Source organism: Falco naumanni, chromosome 13, assembly GCF_017639655.2.
Source record: "Falco naumanni isolate bFalNau1 chromosome 13, bFalNau1.pat, whole genome shotgun sequence".
NCBI lineage: Eukaryota > Metazoa > Chordata > Aves > Falconiformes > Falconidae > Falco > Falco naumanni.
The window spans coordinates 20,036,301-20,058,903 of NC_054066.1; the positions used below are offsets into that span (position 1 = coordinate 20,036,301).

General features: G+C 42.9%; 1 protein-coding gene across 7 annotated transcripts in view; it reads left to right on the forward strand.

Moving 5' to 3' along the window:
- The window catches only part of MCF2L2 (MCF.2 cell line derived transforming sequence-like 2), a 181,291-nt gene that overhangs the window by 29,660 nt on the left and 129,028 nt on the right, over window positions 1-22,603 (forward strand). For all 7 annotated transcript variants that reach the window (XM_040613219.1, XM_040613217.1, XM_040613218.1 and 4 more), the window contains exons 2-3: window positions 11,823-11,906; window positions 22,378-22,492. In XM_040613219.1, coding sequence (XP_040469153.1) covers window positions 11,823-11,906; window positions 22,378-22,492 — 199 coding nt within the window. The remainder of the gene's footprint in view (window positions 1-11,822; window positions 11,907-22,377; window positions 22,493-22,603) is intronic.

Here is a 22,603-nt window from a genome sequence, read left to right on the forward strand (position 1 = left end):
AACTTTGGGCTCCTCATTTTACAGGCAGGGGGCAACTGAGGCTGGCTGGTGACCTGAATACCTCTCCCCATGCCTCAGTTTCCCTATCTATAAAATTAATTACCCTTGTCTTTTTTGAGCCTGACTGATGGCAGGACATGGAGAAGAAGCACGATGTTACTGCTACATCATATCTAGTAGAGGACAGCTGCCCTGAGTGTACCCTAGGTAAAGAATGGCTTGTATCTAAAGTTACTGAGCTACTAGGGTTTGTGGTATTAAAGGGACAATTTTATCAATAAACCTAATGCTGAAGTGGTGACCCAGTATTGCTTCAGACAGCTACAGGTGCCCTGTTACCAGTGGCATGCCAATGTGAAAGTACATGTGTACTCCTTTTGTGCACTGTGCAAACTTGTGTCCTGAAGAACAGATTATCTCCTGTTCAAGAGCTGTTGTTCTGTTTCCAACCAAATTCATAGGTCTTGTGCAGTCTTCTCCTTTGTCTTTAAATAACAGTACTATGCTTTGGTGTGTGGGTGTGCCTTTGGGATAGTACTCCAAGACAGCTATTCAGAGCAGTGCTGTTGGTTTCCCTTGGCCTTGAATACTCTACTATTTGAAGTTACTTTAATGAGAGCCTTTTCCATGCCTTTTTCTGAGCAAGTGAATCTGTTTTGTCTCTTGTTAGGATGTACCTCTGTGCTAAGCTGTGAATGCCTCCGAAGTGGCTAAGGGTCCAAGTGGAATGCTGCCTGGGAGGGAGCTGGGGAGGGTTAAATTCTGGGTATGATGTGTGTCAGAGGTCTCCACTGTGGTCTGCACTGAAGCAGTTACTAAGCAATTTGTGCAGTCCCCTCCGGGAGAGCGTCAGCTCTTTGGTGCACCGTTGGTTAGATCCAGGACTGCTTCCACAGAAGGCTGCCTTTCTCCATCCCTCCCTTCTGCCTCTTGCAAACTCGTTACCACAGCTAGACTGCAGAGAAGCCAGCCTGTGACACACAGGAGGGCACATGCTTGTGAGTGTGTGTGGGTCTAAAGGGGAGGTGTCATGCCTTGCAGTGTGTTTCTGTTGCTTTTTGTAACGGGCATTTGAACTGAGATGGTGGAGACAGCTTGGAGAAGGCAGCTGGGGGGGTGGCTGGGGCTCCTCAGGCAGAGGGGTTGGCTGTGAGCAGTATTTGTCCTTTTACTGAGATATATATTCAGAGTGCTGCTGGCAACAGTGATGGCTGCTATGGCTCATTGCCTCCAATGGCAGTAACCAGGGAAATATTTTCGAGCTAACTGGCCTCTGTTCAGGAGTGAGCAAGAAAACAGTCCTTCAGTTCTGGAGCAGAGTGGTCACTCAAAAATTACGTGAATAGGCTCTGAAATGATTTTGCTAGATGCAATAGTTTGGAGCAGAGCCAGTGGCTATAATTTTTCTAAGATAATTGTTTCAGCTGTAAAACTACTGGCAAGCTCTGGGGAGGAAGGAACGAAGCCTGCCATACAGTCTGCCATGTCTCTTGATTAGCTTACTGTCAGGGTATTGTAGTGAATGTATTTTAGCCTTGCAGTTTGGCACATGCGGTTTTTGTTATTCATGATGGATTTTAAGATGACAATGTGGAAATGTGAAATCTTCTTTTGTTGCATTGTGTTCTCTGAGCAGGAATTTATGCTCTAGCAATCCAGCATTGTTGTGAAGCACAGATTTTTGGGAAGAAGATGAATTAACTTTTCTCTGGCAAAAATTAGAAACCATGAAGAAGCTTTTACTACTGAGGAACTAGGCAAGGGGCTGTGCCATGGTGCTGTAAATCTGGATTAATATCTCGAAGGTGATGCTGAGATTAGACCTTGGCCTTTAATGCCTTTTTATTAGGGAAGCTTCTGTTTTATAGAAAGCAGGATATAACATCCCCCCTCTAATACTGCAGTGTATGCTCAGTGAAATCAAGCAATATCTGTCTAACAAAAAATGATTTGCTGAGTATAGTGTGTTTCTTTATCGCTTTAATTATAGATAGTTCATAATGTATAATGAAGATTTGTTAATAATTTCATATCTATATCTTAGGATTTTACAGGAATATTATAAAAAACGTCTAGCAGGATGGAATATGAAGTCACCTAAACCAAACCGTGAGAGTAATGCTTTAAGAATTTTATATTGTTTTGTACAATTTAGCTTTTATGGGGATTATTAATCAAGGATTCTCAGATGTGTGCATAAATGTATGGAACATTCTGACAATAAGTAGTTGTCAAAATCCATTGTGTGACTCTAGATATAAATTTGTACACACCAATATGTTTTTGTAGAACATATAAACAGTCAATCAAAACACTGGCTTATTTTCACTTGTTCTACTTTACTTACGTAGGAGAGAGACTTTTTTCACCTGTCAATTTTAACACACTTTCTTTAAAAACAAACCAAAAAAACCCCAGCCAAACAAGAACATCAAAAGACTGGTTTTCAAGAAGTGGTTAAATGGAAAAAGTGGCAATATGTATTTGTTCACCCAAGGAAGTCTATACCAAAATCTTTTGAAGTTGGATTAGAAAGTTGAAATAAACCATAGCGGGTGCATGTTAGCAGTACCAGCACTGCATATAAAAGTGCAGGGACCCATCCTGCCTGGGTTGGTAACAGCCTGCTTGCCAATTTGACACAGAAGTGGATAATTGAGTTTTAAGCTATAAATAGGCCTGATTGAGAAATGTCAGCTTTGCTACTTCCGACTCCGAATTCCCTGGACTCAGATTTTAATTCTGTATCTGAACTTCCTGGCCATCTACTATCCTTTTAGATTTAGATGAATACATAGTTAAACGTTTAACAAACAGTACTCCAAGCATATGTACATGTCCTCCAGTTTCTGTACAGCTGCACATAAACTTAACTTTGCCTTACACACATGCCTGAGGGGTCTGCTGAATTAGCAAGCACCTGAATGCCTGGATGTAAAGCCTGGGTGAAGTTCAGGTTTGGATTAAAAAAACCTGTGGTTCACTTGCACTTCCACTGTGAAGGAGCATGCTGGACTCTGTGACTTGAAAGCCACTGCAAGCAAGTCCTTGAAAAGTCCTTGCAGATTGCTAATGGCTGGTGTGATCTTGAGTGTAAGCTAGAAGAAATGTCTCTTTTATATAGTGGCAACGTTGACCTGCAAATATCTGGGAATTACTCTCCCGTGTCTCTGCTGCCTCGATGCCTGCCTGTCTGTGTAGTCCCTGCCTTGTTACTTGGTCAGCATTCAAACATCTCCTTTGGAGGTCGCCGCTGAGCCTCTCTTGAATTGTTCGTTGAGTAAACTTCAAGCACAGGTGTATGTTAATGGGTTTACATCTTTAGAGTGGTAAGATTTTCCAGTGACCGAAGTGGCCCAATATACCTACCCAAGAAATTGAAAGTGAGGGGATTTCCAGTTGGGAAGATGTGATTTCAGTTCTTTGATATAAACAGCTTTCCTTTCACCCCCTTCCAAATCAGCCACAGTAGGTTCCTAATGGATGCTATGCCTACCTATAACAACTTTTAAATTAAGTCAGTAACTGCTGCTGGAGCATGGGAGAACACAACCACTAAACAGGTCTTTTCAATCTGTGACTTCTCCACTCCTGTAATTTTTATGTTAAGCGTTAACACCAAATTTAGTGAATGAGATGAACTGAAAAATGCAGTGATCCAAAGTAATTTGAGCAATCATTGCTGAAAGACTTAAAATTGGAATAAATGTTTCATGTCCCTGCAGAGCAAAGCTCAGGTAAAGCTGTACATCCTTCATTAGGCTGCACAGAATGCTTTGGAAATACTGATTGCAACTTAGCATAACAAATGGAGAAAACTTCAGATCTTCTGTGCAGTAGAAGATCACATCAGGCAGTAGGTCAACTTCTGCCCAGGTAGACACTGAGGATCACAGGTTTTTGAGGTTTTCAGAGCAAGGTGTGCATTTCTAACCTTTCTTTCTTTCATGGGCATTGTTTGGGAAAGCTTGCAAGGCAATTCCATCCACACCATGGTCCCTTCTCAAGGGATCAGAGCATATTGACATTGCATCACTCAAGACAGTTGAAGTCTTGCTCCTAACCTTGCTTGTCCAGATTTCTACCACATTAGTGTACACCACGTTTTTTCCTGGCTTAGTTTTCAGTTGACTCAACAGGGTTTAGCAAAAAAAAAAATATGTGGTGGGAATGTGCAGAAGAGTAAAGAGAAAGGAGGGGATTTATTTCCTTTCTGTTTATTGCTGGATTTTTAGTTTCTCTTAATACAAACAATCTGTAGTACAGCCAGCTTGTATCAGTGACTGATCTTTCTGTTGCTCTGTCTGGGCTGAAAGAATAAACTAAACTGTTCAAAAAGTAAACAAAGGGCACAAATGGTGAGAAAGGAAATAAACAGATTTTTTTTTTTAAAAAACAACCAAAAATAAGAGCTTCTTTCTCTGACTTAATAACTCTGAAGTTCTTTTTGGCCTTCAGGAGGGGAAATGTTTTACTTAAGCATTGGTATTGGGAGTTCTGATGGGACAGAATATTTTCAGATCCTTTAGCCTGCCTAAAACTTATCAGTGAAGACATGCAATTTTGTCTCTTTAGTGTGTTTAGTTCTTGAAACGTAGCTTAGCTCTGCTAGACTCTTAGCTAACTATTGTTGTTCATGGCAAGCTGACACAGGATAATGTTTTAATTGTAGATACTCTGCAACTTTCAAACTCTGGATTTGTGTGTTGCCTTTTGTTATTTTTTTTAAGAATAAGAACACAATACGTTTGGTGTCCTTTCATGCTCTTAAAAGGAAATCTCTGGCATTATGCTTAACCTATCTGACTTTTCCATCACACCAGCAACCTGATTTTCTGCTAAATCCACATTTTTTATTTGAATGCAGTGAGGGTAGTTTTTGACTGAGCTTGCACACAGTAGAAGTAGGCCAATATACTCTGAGATTTTAGTGAAGATTTATTTTCAGTTCCAGCTGTTGTCTTTTCTTGTAAATTAAGTACTAGGCTGCCATTAAGAAGATACGAACTTTGCTCTGGAAATTTGTAACCCAAGTTTAGTGACTTCAGAGCGGGGATTAAAGCAACCCCCTCCTCTTGTCAACAGAAGGTCAGGCAGTTGTAGCATTCAGTCACTAAAAAACCAAAGAACCCCCAGTGTCCTGTCACGGCTGGCTGCCTTTGGTTGTCTCTCATGGAGCAGCAGGCACTGCTGGGTCAATCTGCTTGGCCCAGTCCAATCTTTTGCTCCAGTAGGTCATGTTTCCAGCACTGTTGGAAACCATTAATTGCCATGAGCATGTATACTAGTTTCAATCTGCTCAGAGAAGAGACAAAGAAACATGATTATATTCATTGTTGCTTTTTATTAGCTGTGGTTGGTGTAGCTCGGAAGGCAGCGCCCTGAGGGCTGCGCTCCAGACCTGCTGCAGGAACACGTGCAGCTCTGGTGAGAAGTAAAATAGGTAAGTGTGTGGGGGGAAGCCCAAGCATGTTTCATTTGAGCGAGGAATTACGAAGCGTTAACTGAACGGCTTTCCCCTTTCCCTTATAGATTAGACAGCACAGTTGCAGCTACCTTCCCTAGAGGTCTGGAAGGGAGGAGTTGTCAGACAGATGGCTGTAGTAATTGCTTTTCTTTTTCTCCCCCTTGATAGAAAACCTTGGGAAGCAAAACTGTAAGGCCTAATTCTTCTGCGGCGAATCTGGTCTCTGCTAGGAATTGAATTTGTGCCAGTTTAAGAGGAGAACCAGGAGTAGATTAACTGACTTATTTTATTTGTTTTGGTTTTGTGGTGGATTTCTTTTCTCTAGTATCACATCCTTATTCACATTTTAATTGTCCTGGCAAATTCAGTTAGCCAAAGTAATGAAGAACTGCATGGTATGTCCGAAGATTCAACTTTGGTGACCCATGTAGAGGACTGGCATTTTTTCACATAATACTGATTGATCAATAAATCTTTTTTCTTTTTTAAATTTGAGAAGCTGTGTGCAACTGCCCCTTCAATTTAAAATAGTTAAAACCGTTAAGACCACAAGAATAATAGCACAGAAGCTAGGAAATGCCTGGTGTATGTTTTGATACGATCTTTAGTTGCATGGCTATGCAGACTTTTTATCAGAGGACAGGACTGCTCTGAAGTGACCAGGTGTTGTCCAGTCTCTTCTGCAGAACTGGCAAGGTGCAATGAAACAAGACAGTTGTCAAGCTCCTGCTGCTTGTCAGCTTCCTAAAACTTTCCCATTGATTTTTGGGTCCCTGTGTAGTGAATTAAAACATGTCTATCATCAATAAGTTTTTCTGAGGTAGTCTATGAGCATGCAGCTGTTAGGTCAATGTCAGCTTAAAGCAGGGTTTTCTCAGCTGTGCTGTCTGTCCCACAGGAAAAAGGGATGTTGCTTCTGCCCAAGAGGCTGGACGCCACTTCCTGCAGACTTGTGGCTTGCAGTACAAAGACCAGGAAGGCTACAGAGCCTCCTGGGGTAAAGCTGATGGAAGATATGGGTGGATTAATGTTCACTAATGCTAGGCAAAATGTCATAGCTTTAGGACAGGGGTCCTCAAACTTTTTAAACAGGGGGCCGGCATGGATGAAGTGGCAGGCAGTCATCTGCAGCTGCTTGGTTCCGCCCCCCCCCCCCCCCCCCCCAGCCCCCGGCAGGGGGGTTCTGTAAATACTGGGGGCTGGATTGAGGACCCTGGGGGGCCGTATCCAGCCCGTGGGCCGTAGTTTGAGGACCCCTGCTTTAAGACAAACCCAGACCTGTGTCTTTCATTAAGAACTTTTTTCAAGCTTTATTTTTAGTCAGAGATTAAAAACTTCCTTCATCATCCCCAAGCAATCATGTTTCCAAGGACAGGAACTTACATTGCAAGCTCTGTGCTGTGATGGTGTTACAAATTCATCGATATTGGAGAGTAACTACCTTTTACGCACTGTCCTAGAGGAATATGCAAGAGTACAAATGTGACCTTCTGTGCTGTTGGCTTCAGCTGCTGACATTTCTTAGCCATGTGATTTGCCATTTGGGCTCATGAGGTATCTTCCCTCTTCTCCTTCTCCTGCTAGTTTCTTCTGCTACAATTTCTTTTCCCAGCATGTCAGTGTGTGAGCTATACTCACTTAAATGTGTGATTCCTAGTCACCAGATGTATCTTATACCCCCCTTCTCATCATCTGAATGTTTCCTGCTGAGTGTGGGCTTTACAGCAAATCTCATGTGCCTTGTCTTGCCCAGGCAGGGGATTTGATGAGAACTAACTGGCACTCTGCAGTTCTTGTTTCTATTACTTTATCTTATCTTTACACCACAAAACTCTTTTGGTAGAAAAAGAATATTTAGAAACCAGTAACTATTTTTTAGGGCAAACTAATAAAGCAGCTATACGAAGGTGTGGGGGAGAATTTCGCTTTTACTCAAGACTAGTTGATATTGATGATGCCTTCATATTGGCAAACATCAAAAGCAAGCTATTATACTGCCAGATTTGTTACCCTGGAGGGATGAGCAAGTCTCTGAGAGGCTAGAGATGGTGGCACATTTTCTATTTCATTTTCCATTTCTGTTGAGCCTCCTTATGATTGTCTCATCCATTGTGGAAAACTTTCCTCCATTTTTGCAACTGTTTGGCATAAGCTCAGTCCTGGTCACCAAAACCTGGGTGCACCTGTCTGCACAGGTGTCACAGTATCTTTACATCTTCTGGATGCGGAAATCAACAGTGTAATCTTCAATGGATGCTCCAAGATTTCTCAGTTCTGAGAATCTAAGCTCTGTTTTATTACTTTTTTGATTCCCTACACACACACACTCTTCTGGGTTGGTTTGGGGTTTTTTTTTCCTGTTTTTTGATTCTGCTATAGCCACCTCTAAACATCCATTTTTCTCTCTTCTGCCTCCGTCTTGCTGCCATCCTGTTTGAAAAGGGCAGATCTATTAATATTATGGTGATTCAGAAACACTTCAAGTAGAGTCTGAATGATGACAGAAGTCTTTAACCAGAAATTTGGAGAGACTTGTCATATCTGTTGAGAATTATATTCATAGATTACAGGACCTTTTTCTCGCTGGTTCCTTGGGTGTAGTATTTATCTGACTGTAAACAGGGCTATTAACGTGCTGTTCTTGAGCAGCTGGCAGAGAAATCAGGCTTATGGTGTTCTCTGCTTTCTAATAAATAACCCTGTATATTAAACATTATTTATTTTGCCTTTTTGTACTCTGTAGTTTCCCCCACGGATCCTATTCTGGGCATGCATGGGGAAACTGCAAAGTTAAAAAGGAAAAACTTAATGGGTTACTGTTTTTTAGTTTCCTTTGGGAACATACACCTACCTCTATCTCATCAAAACCTGGAGTGCCACATGACTGTTGGCTGGGATCTCTGTGCTGCCACCATATAGATCATGAATTGGCATGAAACTCACTTCAGGTGTGCTAGAGGAAGAGGTAAACACAGCAGCTCAGGGTGGCAGGCCGTAAACTGGTTTGTGGGTCCTCTGACTTCCCTGCTTTGTCTGTGACAGATGCGTGGAACAGGTGATGCCATGCCAGTTCACATGACAATGGCTTTGCGCGTAGGAAGGACAAGGGTATAAAACAGACTCTGGGAATCCTGATGTGTAAGGATTAAGGATTTATGGATGTTTGATATAAAGACAAGAAAAAGCTGTGGGAGGAGAGGTGAGATTACTGCAGCACGGTACTTGGCTGCCTTGAATAATGTCAGTTAGGGTCAGTAGGATAGCTGCCAGGAGATCAGGAGGCTGTTCAGTCCTTCAGTCTCTTAAATGACCATGTGCCCTATTGGAAACAAAGCTCAGCAAATAGAATTGCTGGTTATATTTGTAAAGGCACAGAATGGAAATCGGTTCTCTGTCCCTAGCTGTTCTGTGGTCTTTCCTTTGAGAAACTGAGCATAACTTGCTGAATATAAGGTACTGAGTTTAGCTTTACTATATATGTCAATGGATTTCCACAGACCATAACACTGAATTATCTCAGGTCTAAGGTGTCTGCAGGCAGAGACTCAAAGCATGTTACTGTTCCAGCCTTTCTGTTGCTCTGTCTAGAAATTCACAGGTTTTGCCCTATTTGAAAATCAATTGCAAATGAGTGCCCTGCTGGTGAAAAGGTCCTAATGGCTGTTCCAGTACTGGAGAATGGCTTTCCTTCAATGCCTCTAGAAAAAATATAGCACAGAGAAGACCATATGTTGCTCAAGCGGAAGAAACCAGCCCTGTTCTGGCCTGGTGCATCACTGGTTCCTTTGGCCTGTTTGTTATAGAAACCTTGTGAGATATAGTCATGATGGTGATGTTGAGAGAAAGGACATGGGTCTGTTTTTCCCCAAGTAGATTTCAGAACAATGTCAGTAATATCTGGAAGTTCATCTGCCAGTGGCATGCTGTGTAGTACAGGGCAATTCTACAGGTAGATGTGTATTGCTTCTGGCAGTGGCGATCCAGGCTGGAGGAAAGAGGATGTGGTGAGGTGGTCCAGACAACCACTGCACTGTGGCTGCCATGAAGTAGTGCAATCCATTAGAGCACAAGGTTAAGTTGCCCTGATGTCATGGCAGAGATGAGGCAAATCCCACTCTTAATTCCTGCTCTGTGAAGTCTGGAGAGAAAAGCAAGCACTGAGCTGGTGTCAGAATGTATTTGTACCTGGCAGAATGACCAGGCTCCCTTATATTACAAGCTATCTCAATCAGCTGAGGGCAGCAGGGCTTTGCAATGGTTCTTGTCATCCTAAGCAAAGGCAAAGTCTCTTGGTTTTGACAGGGTCATCTCTGGAGGTTGTCATGAGTCTGCATAAGATGCTGTGCGAAGATGTGTTGGGGTGTAGTTTTCATTGTTGCATTTCTTGTGCCTTGAGTGGGGAGAAAATATGGTGCTTTTCCTACAGAGGCTGTATCTACCTTCTGATGTGTTTGTGATCTCTGCTGCTGTTGTAGTTTAACCCCAGCTGGCAACCAAGCACCACGCAGCTGCTTGCTCACTCCCTGCCACCTGGAGGGGTGGGGAGGAGAATCAGAAAGGAATGTAAAACTCAAGGGTTGAAATAAGAACAACTTAATTTAAACAGAATAAAAAGCTAAGAACAACAACAACAATAATTACAGTTACAATGGAAAGGTGGGGAAAGGATAAAGTCCAAAGGAAAAGGGAGAAAGGAAAACAAGTGATGTACAGTACAACTGCTCACCACCCGCTGACCGATGCCCAGCCAGTCCCCGAGCAACGATCCCCCCTGCCCCAGCTAACCACCAAGTTTCTATACCAAGCATGATGTCCCATGGTATGGAATATCTCTTTAGCTGGTTCAGGTCAGCTGACCTGGCTCTGTCCCCTCCCAGCCTCTTGTGCCCCTCCAGCCCTCTGGCTGTTGGGGTCCAAGAAACCGAAAAGTCCTTGACTTAGAATAAACATTGTCCAGCAACAACTGGAAACATCAGTGTGTTACCAGCATTGTTCTCACATCGGAGCCAAAACACAGCACTGTACTAGCTACTAGGAAGAAAGTTAACCCCATCCCAGCCGAAACCAGGACAATTGTGTATTCGGGTTTTGACAGAGAATAAACCACAAATATAAATTGTCCCACTATGCTTTTTGGAACAAATTGTTCTCTTCCCTACTTGTAGCCCCTGCCAGTTCAGGAGATTTTGAGTCTTGATGGTCTTCTGTTATATATGTGCTGTACCTGACACAGACCCAGACCTCTGACAACTCTTGGGCTCCATTCAGGTGATGAGAAAGGTAGTATAAAATACACTTTGGTGACTAGGAATCACACATTCAAATAAGTAAGTATAGCTCACACACTGATGTGCTGGACTCTCGGGCTATAACTGTGTGGCTCAGTCCTCTACAGACACCCAGCTTGGTTACCTGGAGTATATCTCTTCTCAGAATAAAAATAAACTAGTCTGTGTCCAAGCTAAATGGAGGCCAAAAAGTGGTGGTGGTCTGTACCTGTACAGTGGCTAAAGGCCTACTTACAGTAGGTGCTATTGTAACATAAACCTTTATCCTGCCAGTTGAGACAGCAGATAAGCAGATATTCCCCAGTAAATGTTGCTGGTCTAGACTGGGGTGAAGAGTGGGGAGAACAGCTGGGTGCACCTATTACAGAAAGATCAGGTTAGCTCAATGCAAGGTTGTAGTTGCTGGTCACTGAATAGATCACACAAAATTGTGGTGTTTTTTCCCCAGCTGCTTGCTAACTTGTGTGTGTGGGTTTGGTTTCTTTTTAACTTTTCAGTGTTTACTTCAGAAGAACAGGCTTTGTTTTCGTGAGAATAAAGCCTCACAGCCCCTTATTTCCTCCTTTTACTATGTATTTGCTTGTAGCGGAAAAAGCACCAGCAAAGGAAACTGTTCTGGATTGGTTAGTTACATAAAGTCCTCGAGCAGAGACCAGGGAGTTCAGGGTGAAACGTGGCACCCTATCTGAAATAGATGTTACTGTTTAAAAGACTGAAAAGCTGCTTTATGTGGGAGGCCAAATGCAGTGGCTTAATGTGAAACACGAAGTAGTAAGGAGAAGGCTGTCAGCTTGAGCAAACCTGTGACAAACGCTGGCAAATCTACTGGAGCTGCTTTATGCAAACCTATCTCTAAAATCACAAGGCAATAGATAAAGCGAGTAGGCTGAAGATGAGACTGTAAGTATCATAAACTTTTCCATGATAGTCATATAACATCTGAACCAATAGTCAAGTGTGGCTCTTTTCCTTTGAGTGTTGTCTTTTTTTCTGGATTCTTAAAGGATGGGAAAATTGTCATTAAGGCTTTATTAACTCATTTAAGATTTCTGTTTTCACTTGCACAGATGAAATCATGCAGCAGGAGATACGGCCGCTGGTTGCAGTGGATATAATAGAGCAGCTCCACAGGCAATTTGCTATCTTGTCAGGTAAGAAGTTGCTGGTAATCGTGCTCCAGGATTCTTTTTGAAACATATTGGAAACTATCATGCTGTCACCCTTCAGCTGTGTACAGCAGTTGCAGTCTTATTTTTGTATTGCTAATGAAAAGTGCTGTTACATTCAGACACTCACAGTGCATGGAACTGGTAAATGCCAACTTGCTGTGCTTATTTGTCTTAAGGTGAGCTCGTTTTCCATGCTGTCCACAGTGGGGTGGGGGGAACAGATTTAGAGGGTAAGAAATTAAACAGAACTTTGTGTACATATCCTTGCACAATGACCAGGCCTTCTGTTTGTGGGAAAAGATTTTTGGTCTATCAGGGAGCTATTTATGGCCTTCCCCCTCTGCCTTTGTTTTAAAAATAATTAATTTCTGAAGTACAAGGTTCTAATCTTTTAAAGATTTGGTTACTACATACTCCTTTTTTTGCCTGAAGTTTGCAGTCACACAAAGTGATGCAGCTCCTGCCCTGAATAAATAGCTGATATTGAAATATTTGCCAAAGTATTTAATATATTTATTTTGGATACTGTAGAAAAGAAATCCTTATCTGGGTCCTAAAATGGCCTCTGCTGTTGACTGTATGGCCTCTGGCAACACTTTTTGTCTCTGTTTCTGCCTGATCTGTAGGTAAGGGAATTAAGAATTTGCTTTCTTTCTTCTGCATACACACACAGTGAAGTATCATGAGTTTGCACAAAATACTGAGATGGTCATAATAAGGTACTCTTGGACAGCCTGTCCTTCTCTGCTTGGTGGAGAGGAGCACTGGGTACACGCTGCAGTGAGTACAAGGACCCAGCTCTGTAAATGGTCAACTCAGCAGGCCCAATCCTTATTGCATCCTCACATTAAGTACACTCCAAGCTCCCAAATGAAATACAAATCTTAAGTTACTGAGAGTTCTTTATGGGGCTCTAAGTATTAAAACTTGATTTTTCAAGTTTCTAAGTAGCATCTTGTGGCAGTTTCATAAGCTCAATAACTAACTGTTTTGCATTCGTCAGAGTGTGTTGACTGAGCAGAGGTGGAACAGCTGCCTTCTCATCTACAGTAATGGATCTCAGGGTCACATCTTCCTAGAATTCCTGATAAACGTAAACCTCCGTGCAAAACAGTCTCAGCAACTGCATAGTATTGCTCAAACCTTTTGTATCCCATCATTGTGCTCAGTGCAGGGTAACTAGGAAATGCTACTGTAGCATCTATCCCAAGACCGTTTTGAGGGGTAACGTTGCAGTATTCTCCTTTGGCTGTCCAGGTACTCACCTGCATACCATGTGCTTAGTGTAGCTCTGCCATGCTGAACTGAAGAGGATGGTGAGTAACTTGGTATTACTGTTAAGTGATTCACACCTGACTGCCAGAGATTTCAATGCACAGATGCCACAACAAGGTCTCAGAAGCATTAGGTAGTCAGGTGAAGATGGGCACCCCTTTCCTTTAAGGTGCTAGCTGCTTAACAGCAAAAATTAATGACTGATGGGTGGGAGCTGACAAGTTCTTAATCAGGGGGCTGTTGTCAAGTTTGAAACCAATCCTCACTTAAAGAGCTGCTTCAGGAATGCTACTCGCACCCATTTTATTAGTGCTAAACTGACTAAAATAGTCTAAGTACAAGGAAGGGAACAGGGAATCTAATCACTGTTCAGTTCCTTCTGGGTCTTGATGTTAACTTCAGTCATATCACCACTGGGATGCTTGTCTGCTCCTTGTAAGCAAGAAAATACTTATCAGCTGGTCTCTAGAATGATCTGCTTGCTTTTTCTGCTTACCAGGCATGCAGAGCTGCTGAAACCAATTTTGTTTTCAAGGCTTTTGACTGGTACACAAATGCCTGAAACAACCTATGTTGGTGTAAAGAGCATCATGCATGGTGACATTTCAGTGTCTTGTGTGCAATGCCTATCCAGTAAAAAAATGGAGGGCTGCTCTTCTTTTAACTATTGTTACCTTGCAACATTTGAGACCATTAATAAAAGCTATACATGGCATGTCATGAGCAACTTGTGGGAAGTGGTTTTGCTGAACAGGAAGAAAAACCCATTTTGAGTTCCAGCTAGAATATTAAACATGGCACAGAAGTGTCAAGGGTAAATATAAAAACACATTTTCATATTTCTTTATGAACTCATCTTTTCAGCAGTGCCTGTATTCTCACCTGCTGTTTTAGCAAATTCAACCCTTCGCATTTGATCAAATTCTTTTATTCTTGGAAATGATCAGAAAGATGTTTTAATAAGACTATTTAATCCTAAGGTGCTTAAAGAATTTGAAAATAATTCTTCATAGAAAGCAGGGCTGAGGAGCTTGTTTGTTAGGGGTTGCCAAATAACTGGTTCATTGGCATACAATTACTAATAACAAATACTAAAAGTGAGTGAAAAGGAGTCTTTCATGTCCCCATCTACAGAAATAACAAATCCCATTTGAAGAGTTTTCAGGCTTATCTAAAATCTCTTCAGCAGAGTCCAGAAATAGTATCCTAACAAGAAATAAGGCAGTATAGTTCATAGTTTCTACATTGTTTTCAGTTTGAAGTTTACAGCTGCATTTGGAAATCTGGGTGCCTCCAGTCCAAAATCCCTGTGGCAGCCCTTGAGGATGATCATAAACGTAAAATCATCTACTCTGAGGTCTCTTTAGCCCAATACCTTAGTCTGTTGGTGACAGCTGGTGGGTAATAGGTAAAATACAACATCAGGAATATTCCTTACTGTCCCTTTATTGTCTCCTGCAAATGGAGGTTTAGGTACAAAGGTACAAGCCAGAAATTACTATACTTTTCAAACATGTGTTTCTCTAAAAAAGCGTGACTTTCTCTTTCCTCTAATGAAAGATTGGGTGTGGGTTTTTTTCATCCAATGAAAACAGATCTGGGCACTCTCCTGCCTCATTTCCCTTTATTAAAGTAATTCACACATAAATGACCTCATTTGATTTTTATTTTTATTTTCTAGGCAGCTCTGCAGCTTTTCCTTAAAGCATGCTGCTTTTCATTAGGCACACTCACCACAAATATTTTGGTGCTTCAGTGCTTGCCTACATGGAGACTGAAAATCTGATACCTAGCCTATTTCCTGTTTTTTCCATGCTGATATGTTCCAGCTTAGTAGCTGTTGTCTGGGGGAAAAAAAAATCCCTCTGCTCTTTGGCCCTGTCACAGTGGGCAGTAAAAACCACTCCCAACATACTTGTAGAGTGTTTGGGGCATATAATGTGTTTTTCTGAACATATTTATAAAAATGGCATATGCTGATTTATACCAGTTGGGGTTTTTTCTTTCACTCTTTAGGCTGCAGCCTCCAGAGGGCCACTAGCCACCTCTTCCATGCATGCACACACAGAGCTCAGAGGATGTTAGCAGTGAGTCTGGTTTGTGCTACTGCACAGCCTCTAGCTTTGTCAAGCTCTCCTGTTGGATCCTGTGGACCCCACGTCCATTTGTTCAGCAATAATGAAAGTAAATGGTTGACTGTTGCAAGTAAATATTTACTTGGTTAGTATCGGCTTTTTCTTGTAATGGTAGTATTAACAGCAGGCAGCTAAGGCAGATGTAGGGAAACCATACTATTCCCTTGCAAGTAAAGCAAAAGAGAAAGAGTAGAACAATTGGAGTCAAAGGCTCTTTGTTTTCTCTGGACATGACTCATTAGAAACATTTTCCTGACAATCGCTGTGTACAAGCTTCTTAGAAGACAATCTGACTATCTTGCAGTGTCTGAGCAGATGATGGGAATTATATAACAAGCCTAATGAATTTGATGTTTGATTGTGTCAAGGTCTAGTTATAATGAATGTATTAGATACTGACAGCCTCTTCTTTCTACCAGACTAATCAAGACCGTACTGTCCATGCCAAGAACAGGGAAACTCTCCAAAGCCTTCCCTGGTCCACTGTAGTGGCAGAAAAGGCTGTGGTGTAACGTGATAATGTCCTAATCACATGGTTCTGCTTTGGTCATCTTTTTTTCCATGTGCTGTTCTAGCCTTGCTTAGCTTGTGAGATCTAGCTGGGAGTACTAGTTCTTGTGGTTAAATTCTGGTTTTGAAACCACTACTGCCTTTTTCCTTTCCCTTAAAACTGAACTCCCAATTATGGGACTACAGCTGTGACAACATAAGAGTGCACGGCTATGTTTGTGTGTTTCCTGTAGCTGTTAAGGGAGCTAGATCATGAAGCTGGGTAGTACTGAAAACCTGGCTATTTGAATGCAAACCAGTTTTTACTCAAGTATGGGGAACCAGTGGTAAAATACTGTTCCTGTCCTGCTGACTGACTAATAACCCACTGTACCAATCTGTTCTTGGAACCTCTACTACCCCCTCCCTTTTTATCTGCGGCTTCACAACCTGTTCTTATCTGTAATTACTCTGTCAAAAAGCCCAATCTGCCATTTGCAGCAATAATGGATCCTGTTACTAAATCACAAATTTATTAGACAAACTGTCAAGAAGTGTCTTAGCAGAGATTAATTTCCTTTGTGTTCTGCTCTTGTTAAGTCCATGGACTTCAGTGGATGGGAGGCTATAGCTGAAAAGGGTAACTGACTCTGAAGCCAGTTTATTTGATTTCCAAAGCCTGGAGGTTATTTGGCCGTCTGCTTCCTGTTTAAACTGAGCCTTTTGGAAAACCTGGCTTGATCTCACCAAAAGACAGTTTGAAGCTTGTGTAAAAATCTAGACCCAGGAAGCATCATTTAACTTTAATGAGAAATTCAGCGTTCACAACCCTTACATGCTCTGTTTTAGTTTTCCATGTTGAGTAAAAAGCAAAACTTGACCAAGGCAGTGAAACTTCAGCCAGGATATCACTGACCTCTCTTGCTGTGTGACCCAGGAGATGAATTGTATTCACATCTGCTATGACTAAGGAGCTATCTGCGTATGGGCAGGCCCAAGCAGTTGGCCTGCATGTGTCAGCAAAATTTGAAAGAAAAGTTTCCAATACTGATGAGTTGGTGTCTGTGGCAAGCTGGGGAGGCTTTTTTCTGGAACTTTTCTTGCCCATAGCCTGTTTGTTGGTTTGGGTTTTGTTTTGTTTTGTTTTCCCCATGGGATTTGCATATTTGGTAAGCTCTAGTTAGATGTTACTTTATGAAACCTGCTATTAGTGTTACAAGAAGAGCTGCTGGCTATGGAATAGAGCTTCAGTGTAGCCCCTGATTGTCTAAACCATGGATATTTGGGGTCCCTGGACAGGAGGCATAGGTGGGCTAGAACTGAGGAATGGGAAATTTCCTATGATCCCCATAGTGTCCAGGAACTTGGCCTGCAGTTGTGATTGCTGCTTTCACATCAGTCATACCAATGTGCAACTTCAGCTGTGAGAGCTCTCAGAATTCAGCACTCGCACCTCATTTGTCAATCACACCCTTTACAATGCAAAGCAAAATTAAATTCTCTGTGCCGCTATATCCTGTTTCTACCCCCTGCATATTCCTCCCCTGAATACTTCAGCTGTTTTGTTTCCACAGTGGAATTCTGGCCCTGTCTTCACTGCAACATCTAGCCAGGCTGCATTGGCAGCTGGAAAGTCTATCTAATAGGAGCAACTACGAATGCTGCTTTGCGTCCTGGGACTGGCACACATGAGAGTGGGTGATGGTCCCATTACTGTGCCCTAATGCAGCTTGTGTGCCATCTCTCCTACTTCTTTTTCCCTTCTACATTCACTCTGTACTTCTGTCACCCAGGTTCTCCCTATTCCTTTGCCCTTGGGCCATGAGAGAAGAGGAAAAGTTGAGCAAGAAGCTGGGGTGGAAAATAAGGAAAGCATCCAGGAAGAGGAGGAAAGGGATGCTGTCATTCTGAGTGGCAAACCAGGCAGACTGCTAAGCTGACTGTAATCTTTTCCTCTTAAGTCTTGCCTTTTTGCAGGCAGTCCAGCCTTCTGCTCCTCCAGCTTCTGATTTGTGCTCGAAGTTGTTGAGTTTGATGCACCTGTGTGTGTGATGCTGAATGCAAATGATTTAACTGCTTGCTGATAGTTTAACTCTGATCATACATCAAAATTTGTAATCAGAATGAGTTTGGGTTGAATGCCAGGCAGGTTGCTGTCTGCACAGGTAGAGAGCAGAAAGGAGATGGATCTCCTGAAGGAAAATGATGGAGCTGAATCAGGGTGATGGCATGTGTTGTATTCATGGGTGATGTCTGGGAGGGGGGGTCAGGTCTGCATCAGGAGAAGGTAGGCAAAATAGAGTCGAGTTTCCTTGGGAGGCAAAACTCTGGGGCTGGCTGAGGAGCAGTGACCCACGGAGACTGCCAGCGGGATGGCCTGGCTCTCCTATGGCAGGGTCAGGAGTCAGCCAGAGAACAGCCCTGAACCTCCCCTCCTGCCAGAGGAACCTTCAACTCTTGTGGCTGCTGCCACCAGCTGCTCTTTCCCTGGCCGGGCACCAGCATTTGGAGCTACCAGGAGGTGTTTGAGGTGGCTGGGTCTCCTGAAGAGTGCTGCAGGGTGGCATCTAATGGTGCCTGGAGGAGCTGCAAGTCAGTGAGACAGGCCTGTGCGCTGCTTAAGGACAGCTGCCAGGCATAGCCTTGCTCCCGACACCTATTTTTCAGTATATCTTTGTCCTTCTGACTGCACTAAACTCAAGTAATTGCTCACATCTCCCATGGGACTCTTTATCTCAGCTCATGCCTCATCTTGCCCTGGCTTTTTGTGAAGCTCCTTTGCTCCTGGCAGTCCTTGGGCCCCCTTATCTTGCTGCAGAGATGCTGCTGAATGGAGTAGGTGCACCTCAAGTAGCCGTAATGTAACCCCCTCAGCTCTATGCTGTGTTCATGTGGCTCATTCTAGTCAGCACTTCTTTTCTGCCTTCCTCCTCCTGCCCTCACTTGCTACATGAAATGCCTTCTTTTTTTTTTTTTTTCCTTTTCCCTTGAGAAGTGTTCGGTTTGTTTTTTTTAATTCTTTTGGCCTTCTGTTGAGCTGCTGGAGCTCGTTCTGTCCCTGTCTCCCTTACTGATGATGGATTGTAAAATTTCTGTTCAGCAATTTGCACTTTTCACAAGTGATGCCCAGGAGTGTAGGGGTGGTGCACAGTCCCAGCAAGTGAAGGGATTGTATACAGAGAGTCCTTGGGGCCAAATTCCGTGCACTTAGTCCTTATGGCTGTGGAACTGGCTGAAGACTGTCCCTGTTGGTTTTTAGTTTGTGCTCACTGCCCTTCCAGGACACTGAATAGTAGCCAGTTGAAGTATTTTAAGGACTGGAAGAAATCTAGTGGCAACTGCCTAGAAGGCAGGGTTGGTGGCCTAGGAAAAAAAGGGCTGCAGCTTGTCAGTTCACATTCTGCAGAAATTTGTGTACTGCAGCAAATCTTGGTTTAGTGTAAGGAAACAAAATGGCATTAACATTTAGATGTATGGAACTGATTTCTCATTCAGAGGAGAGAGTTTTCCAGACACCCTTGGCCTTATATCCCTTAACATCTACTCTTGTTGCCTTGCTAGATATATGGATCATTTTCCCTTGTAACTCAGCTGCTGCTCAAGATTCAGATATGGGCAGGAACAATCCATTCTTAACGTTTGTGTTATTACTTATCATCCAACACTTCAGACATTTGTGCTCTCTCCTTGTCATAGCACTTAACAATTTCTGATCGCAGAACTCCCTCAAACTTCATCCTGAATTCATGGTGTGGCAGGAACTGAGGGTTTCCTTGTTTGTTCCTTTGTCTGAAATACAGCTGTACTCAAGAACATTCGGAGTGTTCTTCTGTTCTGGTTGCGGCAGAGAGTACTACCTTCACCTTGGAGAATCAGATGGAGTCCAAGAACTGTCAAGGGCATGTGGCCTAGTCATAGGCAAGGAGCATCTGGCTCTTAGATGAATGCTCAGTGTGAGGCTGCTCCTAAGTGTCCATCTAGATTTGTTGCTGGTAGTGAAGAAGTCAGTGTTCAGCCTGCTTAATTCATTCCTTGAATGGCTTTTTGTAGGAGAAGATCCTGTCACAAAAATACACACCCACATACACACAGTGCGTCAGCAACCTGCCTCATCTGGCTTGGGGCAAAGAGGCCGGAGGAAGAGAGCACGTTTGAATGTGGATGCAAGAGAAAGGGAGGGCAAGAGAAACACAAAGAGATCCTCATCAGCAGGAGCATTAGAAGTGCCATGTGAAACTTGTAGCTTAAACAAAACTTGAGGATAACTGTAGGTAAATGATCAGGCGTTGAAGCAGGGGAGCCAGGGGAATCATTTACTCCAGTAACAAATATTACTGCCTTAAACTGTAATATTCCAGGTTACTGCACCCTACCCCATTTAGGGTATCTACACGCATCCAAAACGTGTGAATAGGAAACCGTGGTGCCAAGGAACCTTGTGCACGCACACAAGATACCGTCTGTGAAGCACCATGTCACGCATCGAACTCTGCAAGAAGAGGCAGAGCAGGCGAGTGGCTTTGTTTTCCTGCCTTTTAGTGCCAGTGTCCAGGACATGTCACCAAGAACCTGCAACAAACCATCCGGACTGGGTCCCTGCTGGCTGGAGCACTCAGGTCTGCGTGATGGCACAATTAGTGTCCCTGCGGGCTGCAGAGGCTGCCCCGAGACCATGCTGCTGTCTGCCAAAGCGGAGGCTGGAAAAGTGCTCAGCTCAACAATTGAGCATCCAATTCAAAAAGTATCATGTGGGTGATAGTTTTCTTTCTTTGCATTTTGGCTGAAAGCTGTTTGAGGCTCTGTAGGCCTCTCTTTTCTCTGGCAGGGTGAGTTTAGTTGTTGATGTAACACAACTGAGTCATTTTCAGGTGTCATCAAAGCAACAATCAATTTCAGAAAGGAAAATAGGGGCTAAAGGTAGTGTCCTGATGCAGCTACCGTGTCACCAAATGTCAAGAAGGAAAAGGGTTTCCTTGTTAGAAATTCCTGTTTTCCAGAGCCCTAACTCTTTCTTTATGCAAGTATTTTTGTCCTCAGCATCCCAGCTCCATGGCTGGACAGCACAGAAGGGACCTTAAATAATCCAACTGAGGCTGGGAGGGGTGAGCGGAGAGAGGATCAGGACTAGCAAGGGGCTGACCGCTTTACACAGACGTAGCTATAGGAATTACTGGAGCACCTTTTTGCAACAGCCGCCAAAGCAGGAGCAGGAGCAAGTCGTTTGTGGCATCAGCTGTGGTTGTCAACAGAAGGCAATAATCTGTGGGAGCAGCCTGGAAACAGGGCTCGTTTATAGAGATTTAGGGGGTCATTTTGAGGAATGAGAATTCATGTTTTTCTCCCTAAGTCTCTGTTTCCTCTCATGCTCCTAATGGGATAATCTATTTGATACTTTCCTTGAGGAGGTAATTTTCTGCCTGCCTCTCACTGTTTCTTTTTCACTAAGGGGAAACCCAGGACATGGCTATTGCTTGGACAAGAATCTTCTTTGGGTAGTAAATGACTAGGAAAACTGTCTGTACTGCAGGACTAGGCTCAGTATTGGGTTAATAGAGAGTTCCTCAGGCTGGTGTAAAAAAAAAAAAAGGCTGACAGATTGCAGAGGAAGGAGAAAGACTCAGGGAAAAGCATGTCCTTAATACAGTATCTAAGGAGCACTAAGCAATAAGGTACCAGTAACAAAAGCTTTGTTTCATTGCGTTTATACTTTTACATGCTACTGCCTCGTTTGCTCTCCGTCTGAGTCCAAGTTGGTGAGAAAACTCCTGTTAACTTCTGTGTGGTTTGAGTGATGCCCAGATTTATTAGCAGAACCAAGTTAGGATTGGTCCTGCAAGGGAACGGGGTTTGTGCTGTGTACTGCACCATCTCCTAGAGCTGAGCATTGTTTCAGGAGAACTGTAAAGGCTGCTTAGTTATAAAGGGCTGGGTTCCATGCATCCCGTAGCTCTACCAGAGTTTGAATACTGCTGTTTGGATCATGGAGTCCCTCAGACAGGGACTTCTCTTGACCTTGCTGCTTATGACCTTTCTGTCCTATTTAATAGAGGTTAGATGCAAATAAACAAGATGAGCAAAATTCATTGATTAAACACTCCATGCACTTTGAATGCTTTTTTTTTTGTTAAGGAAAAACCTAAGACTTGATTGGTCCTATGCCTGTGTCATGGGTTATATGTGTGTATTCAAAGCTCTACTACTTAATTTCATTTAATGTCTAGAAGAAACCAGAGTCGTCTACCTATACATAGAAAAATGTAATATTATCACAAGAAATTACTTGAAAATATGAACCAAAGAAAACACTTAACCAGAACTATGCAGAAGGTTCATGAAAAAGCTGAGAATAAACAGCAGAGGCTAGAATCTCAGCTGGAGTAAACTGAGGTAATGAAACTACAGTCAATTATAATACCAAGTGGGACACTGATCATGTGTACTGGATCTGGGTGCTTTTCAATGAGGCATATGCCAGTGCTTCCCATTTAAAGTACTGACCAGTCTGTCTGAAGACATAAAATCATACTCTAATTTTTACAACCTCTCTTTTGCAGGAGGAAGAGGGAAGGATGGAGCACCCATTATAACCTTTCCAGAATTTGCAGGATTCAGCGACATACCTGATGAAGATTTTCTGAATGTGGTCACATATCTAACCAGCATTCCCAGGTGAGGCTACGCACAAATGTCTTGATTTCCCAGAGCTTTGCTTTCTCAGTGGCTCACTGCTTTCAGGGGTGCTACCAGGATGTGCCAGTGACTCTGCATTCGTCCAGTCAG